At 44.7% G+C, this 24,177-nt stretch overlaps 1 protein-coding gene across 1 annotated transcript; it reads right to left on the reverse strand.

Moving 5' to 3' along the window:
- Positions 1 to 2,330: 2,330 nt before the first annotated feature.
- On the reverse strand, positions 2,331 to 19,444 carry LOC141088578 (RELT-like protein 1). Its single transcript, XM_073574732.1, has 4 exons — positions 19,133 to 19,444; positions 13,324 to 13,462; positions 11,776 to 11,808; positions 2,331 to 9,578 (listed from the first exon to the last, which is right to left on the reverse strand). Exons 1-3 carry the CDS (start codon positions 19,207 to 19,209, stop codon positions 11,785 to 11,787), a joined length of 240 nt encoding a protein of 79 aa, XP_073430833.1. The 5' UTR covers positions 19,210 to 19,444; the 3' UTR covers positions 2,331 to 9,578; positions 11,776 to 11,784.
- Between the last annotated feature and the right edge of the window lie 4,733 nt (positions 19,445 to 24,177).

Genomic DNA, 24,177 nt, shown 5'->3' on the forward strand with positions numbered 1-24,177 from the left:
CTATTCTATGTGTTTATGTTTATATATATTTTTTTCTGAAGTTACTTTGTCATTGCTAGTATATGAGAGGTTAAAACCAAAGAACATGCTACTATCAGGATAATAAGACTTTTCAATTATTTTTTTCCATAAAGATATTTTTTATTACTTCTCATCGATTCTATCGCTCATGTGTTTGTCTCCCTCTGCTGGATATCAGACGTATTACAGTCATTCCTCTGTGTCGTTACAGTGGCTCCGAGTAGAGTTCTCTTCTTGGGATAGATTCTTTGGATTTTAATATTAGTAACATTCTCTTTCTTGCAATTTTTACACATCTTACACTTTTTTCTCCTTTTTTTACTTTTTCTTTTTTTTGCTTTACATATTTCGTTCATGTTTGGCAGTTTGCTGACAACGGATACAGGAAGCTGCCAATCAGGGGTAGGGGTATACACAGCTCAGCATTTGAGTTTTGCTACATCTACAGCAGAGAAAACTCTGCCCCTACATCATGCCGCTCTCAGACTACTCGTACATAGCAAAAACTCGCTGACAGACTCCCTTTAACTTCTTCCTTCTGCTTCCTCTTACTATAGCAAATATCTTTTTTATTTTTTAGCCAATTATGTTGTTTATTTTATTGTTAGTGCACTTTTTAATGGCATGACCCCACACTGGGGGTGAAAAAAGGCATAAAACACTTTTGAAAAGTTGCATAATTTTGCACAAAGTAAACGTTGCATATTTTTGCAACTTTTGGCGCTTTCATAACAATTTTAAGCAGCTAACAAAATGGGGAGGACCGGAGGTTTGAAGGGGCAAGTCTACAGCAGCCCATCAAATTCTTCAAGTGGTAGTCCCTGGAGTCACATTTCTGGTGAGGTGCATGCCACTAACATACACATCAAGTGGCGATCGACCCATAACGAATTCAGGGCATCTTACATCTGCACATCCGTCATTATTACTAGTGTCACGATCCATTTTTGGATCTGTGTCAGTTTGGGCTTCTCTGATACAAACTTTTTTCCTTTCAGGCCATCGGGGGTTAATGTCAGTTTTTCCTCTCGGTGGCCGCTGGTGTTACTACATGTTTAGTTAGTCTGCTGGTGCTGGTGGGGACCATTTCCTCCTTTTTATATAAGGTCACCTGGTGCACCAGCTGACTGTTGGTAATACAGGTCCTTTGGAAACCAACCATTGTGAAGACTGGTCCTACCTGGTGCAGAGGTGGTTCAGCTTAACTGGCGCAGTGGTGATGCTGCTGAATGGAGGAGCTTTCTGGAGCAGTGTTTCAGCTGAAAGCTGAGTTCGGGTGCCTTACTCTGCTGTCCTGTGCATGACAGCAGAGAAAGCCAAGTGTTGTTTTTTCCTGTGTTATTTTCCTTGGTGTTGTATTAGTGCAGCGGTGGGACCAGTGTCCGCACTTACCAATTCCCTAGTGAGGGATAGGTGCAGGGTAAGTTAGGGCTGAGGTATCCTGGTCGGCGACTGTTTGAAAGAAGCTGTATAGGGACATCAGGCTAGTCCAGGACCCAGCCTCAGGAGAGTGCAGGAGGTGTCACTTTCCCCGTTCCCTATTACAGGGCCCACCGTTGCAATTGTGTCCCCTTGTTTTGTCTTGTTGTTTGGTGATTGACCGATCGTCGGGTCACCTCACGCAGGGCCAGTCACATCGTGACAACTAGTGTATGAAATGCCAGTCTGAATGAATCGGACCCCAAACATTTCTTGGTGTACCAGGAAGTTTGGGTAGTAGAGCCATAGCCAATGGCGGCAGAACAGGAAGTGATGGCAGAGATTATCGATTTTAGTTAAGCAAGTTTTCCTGTACAGTCCAAGATCTTGCAGTCATTTTATTTGCTGTAATGTTGGAAGGCTGCACATAGAAAATCCACAAAAAAGTCGCTGAATTCCTCTATTTCCTACTTTATGGCTCTACTAACATCTCATATTACAAATATACCTGAGAAATAGGTAAAGAAATGGTCTGTGTCTCACAAGCACCTCAGTGTCCAGAGGATGGTAGCAGCAACTAAATGTCTAACAGTTCTGGTCCGGCTGCAGCAGTTAAAACACCGATACCAGCTTTCTTCCACACTTGTGGACCCTGGGGCAGATAGTACGGTTTAATCCATTTTACAGAAAGAGGCTGAGCTGCTTAGGGTACATGGGGATGAATCAAATGCAGGAATACAGTGCTCACCTCTGGTTTTTGTGAAAGATTTCTGGTCCTTTCAGTTTCTTTAAGGACTGTAGATATAAGGCCTGGCAGTAAGGGACATCGTCAGCAGGAAGACAATCGTAATCAATGGCGCAGAACGCAGCAGTTAAATAGGACACAACACTGACGATACGCAGGAACATGTTTTATTGTGATTACTGGTCACATTTTATAAAAATATAAAGCTTTTTTTTTCTTCTTGTTGCATATTGATGAGTCTTTCAAGTAAAAAATATTTGCTAAAAGGTTATGTATAATTGATGTATAAAAATTTGTATAGAAAAATCCCTAGTGACCACCAGCTCAGCAGGGCAACTGGTCTCACATGTTACTTTTCAGGGCTTGTGCACTGACAACGCTGACACAGGTAGGATGAAGCACATGTATCTGCTACAAAACAATGTTACTAATGTTGTTCCTAGAAAAAATAAAGTCTGAATGAGGCCTGAGTGATGGTTCTAAATAGACAAAATTCAAGCGCAAATATAATTACTCTGCTACAAAAAGCTAAACTCCCTCAGCACACAAGCATAATGCTACATACCCACAATAGTCCTATAACGCTGGGACCAGATAAATCACCCACACTACATGACAGCTCAGTAGACCAATCCCACAACACGTGTTTCACCTGAGAGCTTTGTCAGGAGATGCCTGAACTGTCAGAGTCCTGGTGAGTTATCTAGTCTTTGTAAGATGTCTCAATACTATAAATCGGTCAAACTGGAACGTGCTAATAAAAACAAGCAACTTTACAATTGCAATTAGTTTTTCTTTTAAAAATCCTCTTCGTTCTCAAGAATAAATTTTAATTTTATAGTTTACTACTGATGTGGCAAATCTAGGCAAGATGTGCAACTCTCACATCTTTGGTTCGGTCAGCTTCATTAACCCTCTGCTTACATAATGGCAGGGCGCACAATTCTATCCAGCGGCAGTGGAGTGGCGAGCTACTGAAGTTAGCAAGCAGACATTTCGCTTTTCATTTTGACCTCCACTGAATCCCTTTGCTTTCACGTCCATGTTTTTTACAGACAGCATCAGTCCTCTCTTTATAGTCAGTGGAGAGCTCATACATGGAGCTGCTGCCTGTGAAAATGGAGATGCGAGTTTGAGGGCCAGGGAGACCCAAACACAGGAGAAAAGCCGGATTACTTACCGGTAATGCTCTTTTAATGAGTCCACGACAGCACCCACTGGAGGTATCGGATCCGCCCATTTGGAACAGGAAACCCTACAGGAAAGATAAAAGGGGCGGTCCGCCTTTCCTCCTCAGTTTTACGTTTCAGAGTACCAGAAGGACCGCCAAGGATTAGGCAATGTTCTCTTATTTTAACATCTTTCTTATCCATTATTTGGTAATACTTTAACTATTGATATCTTTTTAGGGGGGGGAAGTGAACGGGTGCTGTCGTGGACTCATTAAAAGAGCATTACCGGTAAGTAATCCGGCTTTTTACTCTTCGCCACGACAGCACCCACTGGAGAGATTCCAGAGACCATCACCTGGGTGGGACCACCGTGCCAAGGATAGTCCTGCCAAAGCTTAAGTCAGAGGTTGATGAAAGATCAAGTCTGTAGTGGTTATAGAAGGTAGAAGGGGATGACCAAACTGCCGCCTTACATATAGTTTCAATCGGAACATCTCCCTTTTCCGCCCAAGAGGTTGCCATTGCCCTGGTGGAATGCGCCCTGATGTTCCCTGGAGGATCTTCGTTTTTTGCGGAGTAGGCTAAACGAATGGCCTCTCTGATCCACCGGGAAATGGTGCTCTTCGTGACTCCATACCCCTTCTTACAGCCCTGAAATGAAACAAATAGGGCCCTACTCTGCCTCCAACTGTTGGACCTCTCAATACATTTTAGGACAGTTCTTTTGACGTCCAGAGTATGGAACCTCTGCTCTTCCGGAGTAGAGGGATTTTTATAGAAGGTTGGGAGGAGTATCTCCTGAGATCTATGATATTTTGTTGCCACTTTTGGCAGGTAGGCAGGGTCTGGTTTTAATACCAATCTGTCTTGGTATTCTTGAAAAAAAGGTGGATCTATTGACAAGGCCTGAATATCACCCACTCTTCTAGCTGAGGTTAGTGATACTAAGAGGGCCATTTTAAGTGCTAAGTATTTGAAGGGTATTGTGTCGATCGGCTCAAAGGGGTCTACCGTTAGGGCGTCTAAGACCAGATTTAGATCCCATGTAGGGACGGAGGGTATGTGGATTGGAGTTATTCGTTCACATGCTGTAATAAAACGAGTTATCCATTTGTTGCCTGCTATATTATGGCCATATAGTGCTCCTAATGCCGATATTTGTACTCTCAGTGTATTTACTGCTAAGCCTAAGTCTTTCCCCTACTGCAGAAATTCCAAGATTGGGATTATCGGAACTTCTGTTGTATGAGGTACTGTATGGAATTGAAGAAATTTTTTCCATATTCTAATGTAAATCTGGGTCGTGGACTGTTTTCTACTTTGTAGTAGTGTAGCAATTAAGGACTCCGAGAATCCTCTTGTCCTCAATAACTGCCTCTCAAATTCCACGCCGTCAAGTGCAAGCTGAGCACTTGAGGGTGGAAAAAGGGGCCTTGGGAGAGTAGATTGGCAGTCGGAAGGACCCAAGGATCTGTTATCGACATAATCTGCAGCCACGAAAACCACGGTCTTTTTGGCCAGAACGGTGCTATTAAGATTATTCTTGCTTTGTCGTCTCTGATCTTCCGAATTACTTGAGGTAGGAGGATCAATGGAGGGAACGCATACGCTAGGTTGAAATTCCATGGAACTAGAAAGGCGTCCAGTATGTTTGGGTGATCTGACGGAGATAGGGAGGCAAAGGTTTTTATCTGCCTGTTCTCCCTTGTGGCAAAAAGATCCACCTCGGGTTGTCCCCATGCGGCTACTATGTCCCTGAAGACCTTCCGATTGAGGCACCACTCTCCTTGTCGTAGAGTGTGACGGCTTAGGAAGTCTGCCTTTTGATTGCTCTCGCCTCTTATATGAAGGGCCGAGAGGGACAAAAAATAGTTTTCTGCTAAGTTTAAAATTTTTGCCGCTGAAGACATCAGAGTCTCTGATCGAGTTCCTCCTTGTCTGTTTATATATGCCACTGTGGTGGTATTGTCCGACAGGATCCTTACATGCTTCTGTTGGAGCTGCGGAAGGAAGTTGTATAGAGCATAGAACACTGCAGTCAGTTCTTTTAAATTAGATGAGTAATCACATTCCTCTTTACTCCACCTTCCCTGATAAAACCCATTCTCCATGTGGGCTCCCCAGCCCTGGGGACTGGCATCGGTGGTTACAATACAGGATGGAACTATAACCCATGGGACTCCTGAACATAAATGGTCATCGTCTAACCACCACTCTAGGGAAGTCAAGACTTTTTGTGACAGGGTTATTTTGCTCTGTAAACGACCACTATGTCGCTTATCCTCCTGGAGGATCTGGTGTTGTAGTGTACGGACATGGTACTGGGCCCACCGGACTGCCGGGGTGCAAGAATTTAGTGATCCTAATAGTGACATTGCTCCTCTTAAGGATACACGTGGTTTATCTATAGCTGCTTGTATTTTTTGTTTTGTGAGGATGATTTTTACCTGGGGTAGTAGACATCTCTGGGTCAAGGAATCTAGTTGAAATCCTAGAAATGTCTGGAGAGATTGCGGATCGAGTCTGGACTTTTGGATATTGATGATCCAGCCAAGGCTCTGAAAAGAGGAGACTGCGTCAGTCACGCGTTCAGTACATTGTTTGACTGAATTCCCAATTACTAGGAAGTCGTCTAGATATGGTACAATTAGTGTGTCCTTTTGGCGAAGGTAGGCCATCACTTCTGCCATCACCTTGGTAAATATTCTTGGTGCCGTGGAAAGCCCGAAGGGCATGGCCGCGTATTGGAAATGACGAATCCTGCCCTCGACTTCCACTGCGACTCTTAGGTATTTCTGGAATCTGTTGTGTATAGGGAGATGTTAATAAGCATCTTTTAAATCAATCCCTGCCATTACGCAATTTGGGAAAAGAAGCTTTATAGTGGATCTAATCGATTCCATTTTGAACTTATAATTTTTTATAAATGAATTTAGCTTCTTTAAATTAATAATGGTTCTAAATGTACCGTCTGGTTTAGACACCAAAAACAGGGGAGAGTAAAAGCCTCTACCCTGTTGTTCCTCAGGGACGTCAACTAAAACTTTTTTAGCTAGCAGGACTCGAATCTCGTCTTCGAGAGCCTTTTGCTGAAGTGAGGAATTAAGGCGAGTTATAACAAAGAACTCATAGGGGATTCGAAGGAATTCAATCTTTATTCCTTCCTTGATTATATTCAAAATCCATGGGTTTAACGTAATTTGTTCCCATTTGGTAAAAAAAAATTTTAATCTGCCCCCAACCGGTGGGTCTAAACTTTTAATTTTTTTCTCTCCTATATGTTGGCCCTCTGAAGATGGTACCCTTCTGCTTTTCGTCTTTCGTGGCCCATCTCGTTCTGTCCAATTGTCTTCTTCTCCCGAATGGCCGTCTTTTAAAGGTTTTCCTATAAAACGGAATGGGAGAATCACTGAAGGCCTTTTTTCTTTCTTTTGCCTTGGCGAGAATTTCGTCTAAGGCTTTTCCGAAGAGGAACTCACCCTCGCATGGGGTTGCACTAATTTTGGATTTTGATTGTGCATCCCCTTTCCAGCTTTTTATCCAAAGCGCGCGTCTGGCGTTATTCACCAGGGCTGCCGACCTTGCTGCAAGTCTTAGGGTGTCCGCTGAAGCGTCTGCCATAAAGGCAGCTGCCCCTCTTATCAACGGGATGGCTGCACGCAGTTTCTCCCTTGACACTCTTTGCTCAATCTGCTGGTCTAATTGATCTAGCCATACCAGCATTGACCTAGCAGTACATGTGCTGGCTATTGCGGGTTTGAATACCCCGGTGGTGGACTCCCAGGACCTTTTGAGCGAGGATTCAGCCTTTCGGTCCAATGGGTCTGCTAACAATCCTGCGTCCTCGACCGGGATCGAGGTTTGTTTGGAAGTGGAGGATATGACAGCGTCCACCTTTGGTATTTTAGACCATTTTAATAGATCTTCATCAGTGAACGGGTACTTCCGTTTTGAAGCGGATGGGAGAAAACCCCTCTGGTCGTGTTTTTCCCATTCCCTTTTGATGAGATCTTTAATTGCCGGTATTACTGGAAATGATCTCCTCTTTTTTTCTGCCAATCCCGCAAACATAATGTCCTGCGCGGTCTGGGCTCCCCTTTCCTCTTCACACCCCATAGTATTCCTAACCGCTTTTACCAGGTTATCTACGCTGTCCAGAGGAAAACATGCGCGTCCTTCCGCCTCCGAGGATGATGATGAGGACGTGGATGCGGAGCCTGAGTTTAACCCCTGTTCTTCCTCTGACTCTGAACTGACAATAACCTGTTTTCTATGCCTGGACTCTGCGGGAGTGCTGGCGCGGTTGATGGCTTGTATTTCCTCCCTAATTATGGCTCGGATATCCTGAGAAGATATCGTCGGCCCCTGCCTGGTCTCTTTCATGCATTGTTTGCAGAGTTTTTTGGGGTAGGAGTCAGGGAGAGGCTCTGAACATAGTGCACATTCTTTATGTTTTGTTTTTCCTTTTTTCTTTGACTGAAACGGGAGGTCAAAGGTAAAGAGAGGGGGGAGGGGGGGGGAGGAGAGGAGGTTAGCTTAATAGGTAGAGCATATGCTTTGCACACTCACCCAGTGAAGCTTAATACCGGTTCAGATGGCTGAGACGGTTTGGATCGGGTTTCTGCTGCCTCGCTCCTGCGGGCAGTCTCCGTCCTGGCGCTGCGGTCCCTGGTGGAGTTGCCCCCAGCTGAATCCCCTGCTGGGGTTTGCGACTCTGCGGGGGACGACATGTTCCAATGTTGCAGCGCTGCAGCGCTGTTTTATCTGTATCGTTGCCCCGGAAGTCGCCCTGTCACAGGGCGCATGCGCCGCGTCATCGCCATCTTACCCCGGAAGTTCAACTATTACTTCCGGGGTATGGGAGCGTCGGGCGCCGGCCTGCTCCCGCGCCACCGCTATTAACACACGCGGCTCGCGCGCACATGGCCTCACCATCCACGCTATACCCCCACCGATGGGAATGGGGGGGGGGGAATCTCCCGGATGCCAGACCGGCGCGCTCCCTGGTAAGACCGGGCGGCCCTCCCCGGACCCGGCCATTACCACTATGCCACCAGACGAGGGGGGAGCCGTCAAACGGAGTCTCCCCCGACGCTGCCTCCGGACCGCAGCCCCTGCCGTTCCCGAAGAGACCGCACAGGCGGATGCATGGCCCAGGTAAGATCCTGCAGGATCCTGCTCCATTTGGAACAGGAAACCAAAACTGAGGAGGAAAGGCGGACCGCCCCTTTTATCTTTCCTGTAGGGTTTCCTGTTCCAAATGGGCGGATCCGATACCTCCAGTGGGTGCTGTCGTGGCGAAGAGTAAAATGAGTAATATTACCTTTCACAGTAATTTTTTTTTTTTTTTTTTAAGAACAATAATAAAGATGACATTTTAGTGGACATTTATGCATCCTACTTGTCAGTGCGGTTAGCCCTGCGAAGCAATCCTTGGTCATTATAGTGAATTGAGATCTATGTATTGTGATTGGAACATATTTCTGCTCAGATAATTGGGTGAGGGGGAAAGGAGGGGATGACGGTGCAGCGGATTCATCAGACATTTGGCATGCACACACAAGAAATGTCGGACCACTGCACCCCATTAGCTCAAAACGATGGATAGATATCAACTTGACTGATTCTCCGGTCAGCAGCATGATTGAAAGTCTCTGAACACCGTGCCGCTAAAAACATGAAAAAGCACAAGCAAAAAATGAACAAAAAAAAACTCAGTTGTCAAAAGGTCTGTAGTTTGTAGCTGTTCCATAATCATACATCTAAAACTAAAAAGGGGGTGAACAGGTAAGGTAGATTTTTATATATTACATCCCATCACCAATCCTGTATTATAAAGAGCAACCCTATGCCCTATGGCATGATGACCCTATTACAGAGTAGCAGCTTTATTCTATTTTACCTTCTTAGTGAAATAAAGTCTAAAGCAGCCGTCATTTCACAGCGAGAAGCTCGTCATGGGGACCATACCTACTATAAAAATATTACTCCAGATCATTAGTACGGATTAATGTATGTACATGTAGTGTCATCCTAATATACAGCTTTTATATACAGATGTAAAAAACTGACGTTCCTCTACAGAAGCTTTCTGCTAAAAAGGCTACAAAATCCGGATTTGGAAAAGTCGGACGTGTCCTGAACACAGGCCGGGAACACAGACGCCTCGGCTTCAATACACTCAATAAAATCTCCACTCCAAGGTCTTCTCAGATGAAAAACTGCAAGAAAAAGAAAGGTGGGTTTAGTCAATGCGCTGCCTGCGCCGCGCACGCGACATGTAACGCCTCCCTCCTGTACCGTAAGCATTTCCCCTGGAGCCGCTTCCAATACACACAATAAAATGAATTTTCGTTACAGGCTCCTGCAGGACCGCTGACATTATCTGCCTCCGGTGAAATGGCTATAAGGAGCGGCACAAGATCTGCGACATTTGGGGAATTCGCAGCATTCGGCGAGCGCAGTGCCGGGCTGTGTGCCGTCACATTAACAGGCTGTAAACCGCGATGTCTGATAGCGGGGATGTGTGAAAAGACCGGACTAGTGAGGGCCAGGGGAACAGTTACATTACAGAGCACGGAAGAAGCATGTCAATTCATTTCACAGATGGAAGGGCTCAGACATTCTGCCGACACCAGAGGAAGATGAAAACAGTAGTGTGATCGTAAAGTAGTATGGCGAGCAATGTAATGAAGCGCACCGTGGAACGGAAGATCCTTACACAACTACCTACAAATGCTTACATTTTTTTTTTTATTTAATCCTCTCTTTTTAAAATAAAATCCTGACCTTTTGGACTCTTAAGATAAAACTTCCTGTCAATATGTTTCTTGTATGGATTACCTGCAGGGTAAGCAGACATTTAAAATGGGTAATCCCATCTCCAAGATCCTACCTCAATATGTAGGAGTAATAATATAAATATTAGCAAATTCCTCCAATTAGAAATGTAGTATAGTTCTTCTGATTTGCTGTGTCTCTTAGCCCATGTGTAGGGCATTGCAGTAGCTTAGATATCCATGGTTACAACCGCTATTAACCGTCACTATGGTATTTGTAGACTGACAAAACTTAAAGCCTCACCGCATCATACATTTGTCAAAACTGTTCATAACCTAGCATTACCACTCCAAGGAAACCGCTGACCCACGGTATAATGTGGAGAAGCAAAAAGTTCCATTGTCAACAAACTGAAAAAAATCTTTTAAGTTTTATTTCAAGGCATGAGATTAACCCTTTACCGATATCGGACGTATAATTATGCAGATGTCAGTATCCCTCCCTTTGTTATGGGCTATGGCGGTGAGTCCACATCATTCCCCAAACAAGTCAGCTGTTTTGAATAGTTGACATGCGACAGCAATAACCGCGATTGGAATCGCAATCCACCCGCGGCTATTAACTAATGAAATGCTGCTGTCACTGCCTTTTTAAATTATTGCAAACCTGTGTAGTACATGTTGCTTCATCGCTCAGCGTGTTTTAAATATTCTGTCATGTGTTTGTTTCAAATCCTCTGTGATCAAGAGCATTCTGTGTCTGAAACGCATCTGATCAGTATCTCATCCAGTGATCAAGGGCATTCTGTGCCTGAAACGCATCTGAGTGGTATCTCATCCAGTGATCAAGAGCATTCTGTGCTTGAAATGCATCTGAGCAGTATCTCATCCAGTGATCAAGGGTATTCTGTGCCTGAAGCGCATCTGAGCAGTATCTCATCCAGTGATCAAGGGCATTCTGTGCCTGAAACACGTCTGAGCAGTATCTTATCCAGTGATCAAGGGCATTCTGTGCCTGAAATGCATCCGAGCAGTATCTCATCCAGTATCTCTCATCCAGTGATCAAGGGCATTCTGTGCCTGAAACACATCTGAGCGGTATGCTTTTGCCGGCGCATGCGCCCTTTAGACGGTGCGCCGAACTTGGGAAAAATCACCAAAATAAATAGTTTCATATACTGCTGTACCTGCTTTTATCTTTTTTTTTTTTTTTTTTTTTTTTTAACTAAAAATGCAGCAAAACCTGATTTCTGTGTTTTTTGCTGCGTTTTTGCACTTACCCATTACTTTCTATGGTTGAAAAAACACAAAGAACTGACATGCTGCATTTTGCAAAAAACAAGGTATTGCACAAAATACTGAGGATAAAAAAAGAGAAGCTGTGTGCATGAGATTTCTGGAATCTCAGACTTTGCTGATACTGGAAAACACAGCTGAAAATGTACATAAAAAACCTCTGTAAAAAACCAACATGTGAACATAGCCTTATACCCTCTTGCATAGAGACTGCTGTATACATTTCCTCCTAGGTCATATGCTCACATACATGTTGGTGACATGGACATTCAGTACACAGACTGTCCGAGATCTAGTCATCATGGAAAGTTTGACAGATAACATAGCAGAAAGTATTACTTACGCTCACACTTCAGGTGTCCACCGAGCTTTGATTCTGCAATGAAAACAGAAATATAAAATTTTAGCTCAATCACTGGTTAATGTCCAGAACCAAGAAATGGAATAACTGCAGATTTGTAAGACATCACGACTCTTCTTAGAATCATAATATACATAGATAGGCACACATATAAACACACATATATTCATTGCTACAGCATAATGAAGAGGACCAGTCACTCACTATGACTACGGTAAGTTATGCATTATTTCTTTATTATCTGGTGTGAATGCCGCTTTTCTTTTGTTCCTGCGCCACTCCATTCTGGAGATATATCTTCCTTCTGTGTAAATCCGCTCTTATGAAACAAGTGGGTGTGGTCCTCAACTCTCCTCTGCTGGCGTTTTCTTGAGAATCACACCCCTTTGGCTAACAAGACTAGATATACATTTAGGCGAATAGGGGCCTTATCTCGGCATTGGAGAGGAGGAGAAGGAATAAGAGTAAAATAAATGCCAGATTAAGGAGAAGAGCGGCGTTTACGCATCATATGACACGAGACAGATCCGCTCTAAAGCATATTCAGCTCTCATCAGCAAGTCATGCTTTACAAAAAGCTCATCTGAGAAGAAAGCTTCCCAGCACTTACAAGCCCTACGAGTTACATACTAGTAGTGGTTTATGAAGATATTGCCTTAAAGGGGTTGTAGGCACATGTGCAGACTTGCAACCTGTAACTGCAGACTTGTAAATCCTCACATCGCTTGCACTGCGCACTGAGGATTCTCCAGTGGCGAGAGCGGCGGTCGTGTGACTAAAAGTATGTGATTTGCATTGTCCATGCCACAGTCTCATTAGACTTGTCCAACCTTGCCCAATACACTTGCACTGAGCAAGGCTGCGCCCGTCTAGTCTGCACATGACAGCATGTGTACATAGCATATACTTGCAATCACAAGCCTGCCACCAACACCAGAGAATCCTCACAGCACGGACGATGCGAGGATTCACAAGTCTGCAGTCATGGAGTAACTGCGGACTTGCACCCAAAGGCCAGACAACCCCTTTAATACACAGAATCTGTAGCTCTTTAATATCGCATCCTCCCAATATCTGTGCGATATACTGACACACACAAGAATGTAAAACTCTGTTCAGAGGATACATGCCAATTAGAATTCCCCATGGAAAAAGATTTTTAAAAAAAAGTTTACTCTGTGAAGTATACATATGAAACTATGTATTTAGGGGATTCTGTCAGCCCAAAATAACTGCTCAAACCCCAAGCACAGCCGCTCTGTGTACCCATGGTACAGCCGGACAGTCCAGTGCATCCTCTCCACCTACTCATCCATCTATTTCCACCCTCATCTGGCTCCTGTAAAGCTGTCAATCAAAGAACAAAGGTTGGAGAAGGTGCACCAGACGGCTCAGCCAAGCCAGGGGTGCACCGAGTCATCTAATGCTGACAGCCTTCCTGTCAGGCTGAATCTATAGCCAAGCCTAACGTTGCCTTGCAGTGTAGCGCTCCACTATAGCAGGGCGCAGTGACTGCCCGGGATTCCTTACCTCTGTCTCAGTGCCGCTTCGCTGCCTGGTGTCCACACTCACTGGTGTAGGAGGTACATCGCCATTTGCTGCTTCTGTTCCATCAGACATTAAACGTTTCCTTTCTTTAGACTTTGGCTCTACCTTTGTGACTCTGAACCTGCACATGCATTGACAAGAAACCATAGATTTGTCAGAGAAAAAAAAAATCATTCATAGTCAGGAACAAACAAGGACTGGACCGCCCCTCAGGTGAGTATAATAAAACTTATTCTTCTGGTCTTCCAGGTGGGACTGGGGGCTTATCTACAGCATTATAGAACGCTTTACATAAGCCCTGAAAGGCAGTGGCTGCATCTTATAGCGGCCAAAACAGGTGACAGGTTCCCTTTAAGCTAAAACTTGAGACAGTAGACTGCAAAAAAAAAAAAAAGTATAATGTACAGTATTTACAAGTGTCCACTAGAGGGCAGTCACTGCTCATCGATTCTTACGGCTTAACTTCATCTGCAGGCGCCATCTAGTGGAGACCTGCATGCAGAACAGGGAGCTTTGCTCAGGCATTAGCTAAAAGTAAGATGCAGAACGCATCATATTTCTACATTACCTGACTTGCAGCTCAATCTGAATTATTAATCTGATTTCTCTGAAATTATATTTTGTAGATAAAATGATTAATATCTGAAAAGGTTTACAGCTTTATCTTTGACTTAGTTTTAATCCCTGTCAAATTGTAAAAACGTTAAAATCGACATTAAATGGAGAATTTTTTTTTTTTACATCCAGAAGCAGCAAATTGTTAGTCTTGCTATTGACTAGACTGGAAAGAATTGCATCTACTTCTTAGCGGTGAGGACAAGGTGGGGTTAATACTCACTGACTGCAAAAATCACAGATATGGAGAGAAATAACAAATGGTTTTAGAACAAGATAAAATATCATTTATATAGTGATTATCTGGCAATAGTCATCAGTATCAAATCGGTGGAAATTGACACCGAGCCCCCACTAAAGAGCTGCCATTACCACTGCAATCAAAATTAGTCCCATCCCCTGCCGCAAATTAGGTTTATTATCAAAAGGTACAAACCTTCTGCCCTTTACAAGAAACCAAATAATATCAAGTGGTTTCTTCAAATTTATAAAATGCCTGCCATCTCAGAATTATTCTCCCCATTTTGAGAACAGACATTAATCACTTGTAAAACAAGACTGGCTGTAATAACCTGCTGAAATCGTGATACAAAGCCAGACAGCGGCTCCTGGTAGCGTTCCTAAGGAATCTTAGCCTATTTCTCAACGGCAATGGCTTCCAGCTCACGAATATTGCTGTATTGTCAAATAGTGGTCCAAAAAGATAAGAGATCATTGCCTTGTACAAACAAGGATAAGGATGCAAAAAGATAGCAAAGGCAAAAAAAATGTTGCTTGAGACACAGCTGTAAGGAGAGTTCACAAGTTCATAGTTAAAGGAATGTCAGCTACGGTAAAGTCGGCTACAGGAACGCCGAGGCTACAGGAACGCCGGCTACACTGCCTGGAAATGGCAGAACGTGGAACCTGTTAACAACTGCACCACATTCCTGAAAAGGCTGGAGGTCAAATACCCTCGAGTGACAGCAAAAGACATGCAGTAAGATTTTGTGGCAGCAGGCATTGAGGTTTTTGTTTGCACAGTAGGGCACATACAAAATATTGAAAGTCTCCATGACATCACCTCTACTAACACAAAAGCTCAATAAATGTCAGCTCCAATATACTTACAAGAATATAAAAAAACTGCAGAAATTTAGGGATTTTGTTCTGTGTGGTGATGAAACAAAACTGGAATCTTTTAGGCCCATGGTTCAGAGATAACGTATGTCTGGAGAAGGAACAATAAAGCATACACTAACAGGGATGCCTACAGTGAAGCATGGCGGCGGCTCAGGGATTCCTACAGTGAAGCATTGCGGCGGCTCAGGGATTCCAACAGTGAAGCATGGCGGCGGCCAGGGAAGCCTAAATTAGCTTTGTAGCCACACCCATACAAGTCTAAAAATGCATTGGGAGGGGTCAACACTCTTAATTTACATGTGGTTTCAAATCTTCATTTCCCAGCGCTGGGGCATCGGATCACTACATCTTTATAAATATCCTAGGACCCATGCAGCCATATTGACGTTTTCTGTAGAAAATCCTCCTGTCATATTCCCTTTAAGCGCACTGTCATTGGGTGCTAAATGATAAATACACGATTGATGTTTAATAGAAAGATCTATGACGTACAAACACATATATATACTGATTACGGCAGCATGGGTCTGCTCCAGACGTAGTTGTCTCCATCTATTTCAAAATCCATATTTCGAAGTACAGATTTCTAAGTACACTACTGTGAATTAGACTAGAATTGGACTGGAATTTGACTGCAAGGTAACGGAAAATACCACAACTACAATGTTTCGGCTTCTTTTTACAATCACTCCCATACTACTCTATTTTTACCTAACTGCTGTAATCCCCCCTCCCAGTAAGGAACTAGTCATCTCCCCCCTCCATCCTTCCCAGCCATCTCACCTCTTCGTCAGAACTGTTCCTCCACATACAATCCTTTGTCTCCAGACACACACGGCCACATGTCCTATCCTGCTCCCACCTTCTAACGCTCTGTCTGCTACTCCTCATTGCTGGCGACGTATCCCCAAATCCTGGCCCTCCTCAACACATCCCCATACTCACTTCTAACACCCTGCCACGATCCTCTACACGTCTTCGCAACCATGATAACCTCATACCTATTCATCCAGCCCTCACTCCCCCAACCCCCTTACCTGGAGCCCTATGGAACGCACGCTCTGTCTGCAACAAGCTATCGTTTATCCATGACCTCTTTATCACCAACAAACTCTCCTTCCTTGTCATCACTGAAACCTGGCTCACCTCTGACACAGCCTCGCCAGCTGCGCTTTCCTATGGCGGATTCCATCTCTCTCACACCCCTCGCCCCAGCAGCAAACGTGGTGGAGGAGTTGGCTTGCTCCTGTCTGATACCTGCTCCTTTACCCCAATTCCTCTGCCACCCTCCGCTACTCTTCCCTCGTTCGAGGTGCACTCCGTTCGCATCTATTACCCCTCCAACTGGCTGTCATCTACCGCCCCCCAGAACTAGCCATCTCCACCTTTCTCGACCACTTCACCACCTGGCTACTCCATTTCCTTTCTGCTGACATCCCCGCCATCGTCATGGGCAATTTCAACATCCCCATTGACAATTCCACCCGGGCTGCCTCTAAACTTCTATCGCTCATGGCTTCCCTCAGCCTCACTCAATGGTCCTCTGCGGCCAGTCACAAAGATGGTCACACGCTGGACCTTATCTTCACCAGTCTCTGTTCCCTCACTAATCTCAATAACTCACCCCTCCCCCTGTCTGACCACAACCTACTGACATTCTCTTCACTCTCCTCTCCTACTCCGCAATCCCCGCTCCATAAACTCGCTCACCCTCGCAGGAATCTCAAACACCTCAATTTACAATCACTCTGAGTCCCTTCTCCCTCTTACAGACATAGCTTCCCTTCATGACAAAGACGCTGCTGCCACTTTTTATAACACCACAATAACAGCAACACTTAATTCGGCTGCCCCCCTCAAGCAGAGCAAAACTCGATCAATCAGCAGTCAGCCCTGGCTGACCAGCCTGACCAAAGAACTGAGACGAGTTTCCAGGGCCGCTGAGCGGAGATGGAAGAGAAGCCATTCTACTGAGCACTTCAACGCATACAAGCAGTCCATTGCCAGCTTTAAGTCCACGCTCTCTGCCGCAAAACAAACTTACTTCGCATCTCTCATATCCTCCCTGGCTCACAAGCCTAAACAGCTCTTCAACACTTTCAATTCTCTAATCCGTCCCACAGCACCTCCTCCCTCTCCTCTCATTTCTGCTGAAGACTTTGCCTCCTTCTTTAAGCAGAAGATCGATACGATCAGACAAAACTTTGGCCCGCAGCCCCCAATGCCCCTCTTAGCCGCTCAGCACTGTTCTGCAAAAGCCAGCTTCTCCACCATGACAGAAGATCAGCTCTCCACCCTTCTGTCAAGATCACACCTCACCATTGTGCCCTCGACCCACTCTATCCCTAACTTGGCCACAGTCTTCATCCCATCTCTAACACACCTCTTCAACCTTTCACTTACAAATGGTGTCTTTCCCTCATCCTTCAAACATACCTCAATCATACCCATCCTCAAAAAGCCCTCCCTTGACCCATCCTCTGTGTCTAACTATTGCCCGATATCTCTTCTCCCTTACGCCTCAAAACTACTGGAACAGCATGTATATCTTGAACTGTCCTCCCACCTCTCCTACTGTTCCCTCTTTGACCGATTACAATCTGGCTTCCGACCGCATCACTCAACTGAAACTGCCCTAACTAAAGTCACTAACGACTTACTAACCGCAAAGAGCAAGCGACACTACTCTGTCCTCCTTCTCCTGGACATGTCCTCTGCCTTCGACACCGTGGACCATTCCCTCCTGCTACAGATTCTCTCATATCTTGGCATCACAAACTTGGCCCTATCCTGGATCTCGTCATATCTAACAGACCGAACATTCAGTGTCTCCCTCTCACACACCACCTCCTCACCTCGTCCCCTGTCTGTAGGTGTTCCTCAAGGCTCTGTCCTAGGACCCCTACTATTCTCCATCTATACCTTCGGCTTGAGACAGCTCATAGAATCCCACGGTTTGCAGTATCACCTCTACGCTGATGACACGCAGATCTACCTATCAGGACCCAACCTCACCTCCTTACTGATCGAAATCCCACAATGTCTGTCTGCTATCTCAGCCTTCTTCTCTGCTCGCTTTCTCAAACTGAACATGGACAAAACAGAATTCATCATCTTTCCCCCATCTCACTCTACCCCTCCACCAGATCTATCCATCAATGTTTGCTCTCTTTCCCCAGTCCCGCACGCTCGGTGCCTTGGGGTGATCGACTGCACTCTCTTTCAAACCACAAATTTAAGCCCTCGCCTGCTCCTGCAGCCTCAAAATCAAAAATATCTCCCGGATCCGCTCATTCCTCAATCACGAAACCACAAAAACACTAGTGCATGCTCTTATCTCCCGCCTCGACTACTGCAACCTCCTCCTCTCTGGCCTCCCCTCTAGCACTCTGGCACCACTCCAGTCCATCCTACACTCTGCTGCCCAACTAATCCACCTGTCTCCCCGCTACTCCCCAGCCTCCCCCCTATGCCAAGCCCTTCACTGGCTTCCTATTGCCCAGAGGCTCCAATTCAAAACCCTAACCATGACATACAAAGCCATCCACAACCTGTCTCCTCTATATATCCATGACATGGTCTCCATTTACCAACCCGCAAGCAACCTTCGATCATCTCAAGATCTCCTGCTCTACTCTTCCCTTATCTCTTCTTCCCACAACTGCATACAAGACTTCTCTCATGCTTCCCCCATACTCTGGAACTCTCTGCCGCAACACATCAGACTCTCACCATCAACGGAAACCTTCAAGAAGAACCTGAAGACCCACCTGTTCCGACAAGCCTACAGCCTGCAATGATCCTCGGTCTACTGAACCACCGTATGACCTGCTCTACCCTCTCCTACTGTATCCTCACCCATCCCTGTAGACTGTGAGCCCTCGCAGGCAGGGTCCCCTCTCCTTATGTACTTGTGTGTCCCTTGTCTTACACATGTTTACTATACTTGTTTATATTTCCCTTTTTCACATGTAAAGCGCCATGGAATAAATGGCACTATACAAATTCACAATAATAATAATAATAATAATAATAATAATTACGGAGATATTACCTTCCTACAGAAAGGACGGTGACGGCTCCTTGTCTAGACTTCTTTGCTTCTTTCTGCTTCAGCGGTGACCTGATCATGTTCCAGCGTTTGTTGCTGCATCGACTGCAGACGTTTTTGTCAGCCACTCCCCCAATAGTATGAAGATGGTTCCCACGACACGAGTGCTTGGATGGAGTCCCATCAGGAGAGGAGGGACTGACCGGAGATGTAGGGCTCACAGGAGTGTTTGGGGTGGTGGGGCTAAAAGGAAATGAGACAATCAGTATTGAAGGACTGACGGCTGCACCCAAAACCCTAAGTATTTACCCAAGTAACCCTGAACCAGGAGATTAAGGAACCAATGGAATTCTATCCTTATAGGCCAGCAGTGGAGCGGCTGAGAGCCAGCGCCGATATCAGGTCATCATTGCTGTAACTCGAGGATAGTAATTAGCCAAGTATACAATGTCTACGACTACTTTCACACTGTTTATAATGTTTCTTTCTGCAGACAAAACCTGCTCTCATGGCAATACAAATGTCTGGCAGCGTTTTTGTTGGGGGGGGGTGTTTTTTTTTAAGGATTTGTACTTTGCTTATGGTACGTTTGATTAAGTTTCTTTTATTCATCAAAACTTTTTCAAAAACGCAGCTAAACGCGCTGCAAAAATGTGTTGCAGTGTTTTTTTACTTTCATTTCTTTCTATGGGTGAAAAAAAACCTGCTAAAACGCCGAAGGAATTGCCATGCCACAGATTTTAAAAAAACACTGCAGTTCTCAAATGCTGTCTGGGGGAGAAAAAAACCGTGTGCAGGAGATCTCATAGCTTTTGCCGATACTGTGAAAAGCAGCCATTAATTTGTAAAAAAAAAAAAAAAAAAAAAAAAAAAGTAGTAAAAACAAATACTGCATGCGAACATAGCCTAAGAGCTGAAAAACCTCCTCTAGCAATTAAACGGAAGGTCCAGTACGCCAGTATTCCTTCTTATTTGTGCACTATCCTGGCCCCAATAATAATGCTATAGAGCAGCAATAGTTTATGAAGAGTGAACTTTGCATTACTAGTAGGATGATTTTAATCAGTTACTGGAGACGGAGGGTTTATCTGGGAAGTCCAATATTACATCCTGAACATCTCATGGATATAACAATATTATTTCACCAATTCTATAAAAGCAAATAGTTTGTAAGAAAAAGCCCAAATGGAAAAGTGCTGAAAAATGTAATCATTTTACCCCATACTGCTCACCCAGGCTGTATATAACCCTGTCTGAATAAATCAACATCCAAACCTCATCATTTTCAAAACCTTCCACTAGGAGGCAGACGTTAACTTTCATTTTCTGACTGCATCCAAAAGCTTTAAAAATGCACAGAATGATATAGCCGATCTTTATTATAGCGCCTTTTATTCCATGGCGCTTTACATTTGAATAGGGGTATATATAATAAAAACAAGTACAATAATCTTCAACAAAACAAGTCACCAACTGGTACTAGAGGAGAGAGAACCCTACCCTCGAGGGCTCACTGTCTACAAGGGCTGGGTACAGTAGGTGAGGGTAGAGTTGGCCGTGCAGTGGTTTGGAGGACTGGTGGTTATTGCAGGTTGTAGGCTTGTTGGAAGAGGTGGGTCTTTAGGTTCCTTTTGAAGGTTTCCATGGTAGGCAAGAGTTTGATATGTTGGGGTAGAGAGTTCCAGAGTAGGGGGGATGAGCGGGAGAAATCTTGTATGCGATTGTGGAGAGTGGAGAGTAGAGAAGGAGATCTTGTGAGGATCGGAGGTTGTGTGCAGGTAAGTACCGGGAGACGAGGTCACAGATGTACGGAGGACACAGTTTGTGGATGGCTTTGTATGCCATGGTTAGGCTTCCTTCACATTTCAGTTTTTTGTCTCAGTTAAAATCCGCCAAAAAGGTGGAAAAGCGGATCCATTCCAAACTGATGTGAACGGATGGCACGGGATCCGCTTTTTGACGGACCCGCAGAATGAAGAAATTTAAAGGAACCGCTGGCCGGGAGGGAGAGGGAGAGGGAGAGGGAGAGTGTATTTTCCCATTCTGGGAAAACTATTTAACAGCATTATTAACAAAAGGATCATTACCTTCCTCACCCAGCGGGACACCCTCAGCAGAAGCCAAGCTGGGTTCATGCCAAACCATCGCACCACGGATCACATCTACACCCTGCAAAGCCTCATCAAGACCCACATCCATAGAAAAAAAACAGGGGAAAATATTTGCATGTTTTGTGGACTTCAAGAAGGCCTTTGACTCAGTGTGGCACCCAGGTCTGTTCCTGAAACTCCTGGAGAGCGGAATAGGTGGCAGAACCTACGACGTCATCAAGAGCTCAAACACTGAGAATCGGTGCAGCGTGAAGGTGAATGGAAAGAGGACGGCCTTCTTCCGGCAGTGCCTTGGGGTAAGACAGGGCTGCAGCCTGAGCCCAACTCTATTTAACATCTACATAAATGGACTGGCAGCGGCCCTGGAATCCTCCTCTGCCCCAGGTCTCAGCCTGCACGACCGAGAGGTGAAGATCCTGCTGTACGCAGATGACCTCCTGCTGCTTTCCCCAACCGAGAGAGGCCTCCAAGATAGCTTGGCCGTGCTGGAAACATTCAGCACCACATGGGCGCTGCCCATCAACCAAAAGAAGACCAAAGTCATGGTGTTTCAAAAGAGGAGTTCTAAAGAAACCTCCACTTCCTCCCTCACACTAAATGGTGCCACGCTAGAGAAGACAAGCAGCTATACCTACCTCGGTCTGGAGCTAAGCCAAACCGGGAGCCTCAAGCAAGCAGCAGAGACCCTGAAAGGGAAAGCATGCAGAACCTTCTATGCCATCAGAAGACAAATGTACCACCTCAAACCACCGGTGAGAGTCTGGCTCAAGATATTCGACAGCGTCATCACACCTATACTGCTATATGGCAGCGAGGTATGGGGTCCAGCAACCTATCCAGACCAGAAAAAGTGGGATTCCAGCCCAACCGAAGCCTTCCATCTGGAGTTCTGCAAATATCTCCTCCAGGTACATCGCAGCACCTCAAACATAGCCTGTCGGGCAGAGCTGGGCCGATTCCCCTTATGGCTCACTATACACAAGAGGGCGCTATCACACCAGGCGCATATACAGAACAGCAACCCCAGCTCCTACCATCATAAAGCCCTGCTGAGCCAGAGCCAAGAGCAAGCCAGGAACCTCGGCAGCCAGCTTAACCAAAGTCAGCAACACACCCTAACTAAAGCCCAAATAAAAGAGATCTCAGAGAGCTGCAAGATGCAATACATAGAGGGTTGGAAGAGTGAATTGGAGAACTCCCAGAAACTCACCATCTACCGGTCACTGCGGAGGGACTACACACTGGCTCCATACCTGGAAAGGCTACGCCACCCCAAAGAAAGGCAGACCCTGAGTATATACAGATTAAGCGCCCACAACCTAGAGGTGGAAACAGGGCGGCACCGACAGACATACAAGCCACGAGAGAACAGAATGTGCCAGCACTGCCAGCAGGGGGCTTTGGAAGATGAGGTGCATTTCCTGCTGCACTGCAACAAATACTCAGCAGTGAGGGATTCCCACTTCCAGAAACTTACCACCCATACCCCAGACTTCCCATCCATGGACGAGGAGAGGAAACTCTGCATCCTGCTGGGGGAAGAAGAATCAATGGTGGAGGTCGCCGCCCAATATGTCACCACATGTCATAAGATGAGAGGAACTAAAGACCTCCAAATGGACAATCACTCCCCAAATTTTGCCCCCAACACCCCATCCCCACTACCATAATCCACTCCCCTGCCACACTTCTTTTCTTGCTTTGGCAACACTAATTGTATTTTGGTCCTGCCAATAAAGCCAATTTGAATTTGAAAAAGAGAGAGAAAGAAAGAAAGAGAAAGAAAGAGAAAGAGAAAGAAAGAGAAAGAGAGAAAGAAAGAGAAAGAGAAAGAGAGAAAGAGAGAAAGAGGAGAAAGAAAGAGAAGAGAGAAGAGAAAGAGAAAGAGAGAAAGAAAAAGAGAGAAAGAAAGAGAAAGAGAGAAAGAGAGAGGAGAAAGAAAGAGAAAGAGAGAGAGAGAAAGAGAGGAAAGAGAGGAAAGAGAAAGAGAGAAAGAGAGAAAGAGAAAGAAAGAAGAAAGAAAGAAAGAAAGAAAAAGAGAAAGAGAGAAGAAAGAAATAAATAAAGAAAAAGAAAGAGAAGAGAAAGAAAGAGAAGAAAGAGAAGAGAAGAAAGAGAGAAAGAGAGAGAAGAGAGAGAAAGAGGAGAAAGAAAGAGAGAAAGAAAGAGAGAAAGAAGAGAGAGAAGAAAGGAGAGAGAAAGAAAGAGAGAAAAGAAAAGAAGAGAGAGAAAGAAAGAGAGAAAGAAAGAGAGGAAAGAAAGAGAGAAAGAAAAGAGAGAAAGAAAGAGAGAGAAGAAAGGAGAGAAAGAAAGAAAGAGAGAGAGAAAGGAAGAGAGAGAGAAAGGAAGAGAGAGAGAAAGAAAGAGAGAGAGAAAGAAGAGAGAGAAAGAAGAGAGAGAAGAAGAAGAGAAAGAGAGAGAGAAAGAGAGAGAGAGAAAGAAAGAGAGAAAGAAAGAAAGAGAGAGAAAGAAAGAGAAAGAGAAGAGAGAAAGAAAGAGAAAGAGAGAAAAGAAAGAGAAAGAGAAAGAGAAAGAGAGAAAGAAAGAGAAAGAGAAAGAGAGAAAGAAAGAGAGAAAAGGAAAGAGAAAGAGAGAGAAAGGAAAAGAAAGAGAAAGAGAAGAAAGAAAGAAAGGAAAGAAGAGAAGAAGAAAGAGAAAGAGAAAGAAAGAAAGAGAAGAGAGAAAGAAAAGAAAGAAAGAGAAGAAAGAGAAAGAGAGATAGAAAGAAAGAGAAGGAGAATGAAGTGAAAGAAAGAAAGAAGAAGAGAAAGAAAGAAAGAGAGAGAGAGAGAAAGAGACAAGAAAGAGAGAGAAAGAAAGAAAGAAAGAGAGAGAAAGATAGAAAGAGAAGGAAAGAAAGAGAGAAGAGAAAGAGAAAGTATGATAAGAGAAGAGAAAGAGAAAGAAAGAAAGAAAGAGAGAAAGAAAAGAAAGAGA

This window comes from Dendrobates tinctorius, unplaced genomic scaffold, assembly GCF_039654945.1.
Source record: "Dendrobates tinctorius isolate UK_male_01 unplaced genomic scaffold, ASM3965494v1 ptg000039l, whole genome shotgun sequence".
Lineage (NCBI taxonomy): Eukaryota > Metazoa > Chordata > Amphibia > Anura > Dendrobatidae > Dendrobates > Dendrobates tinctorius.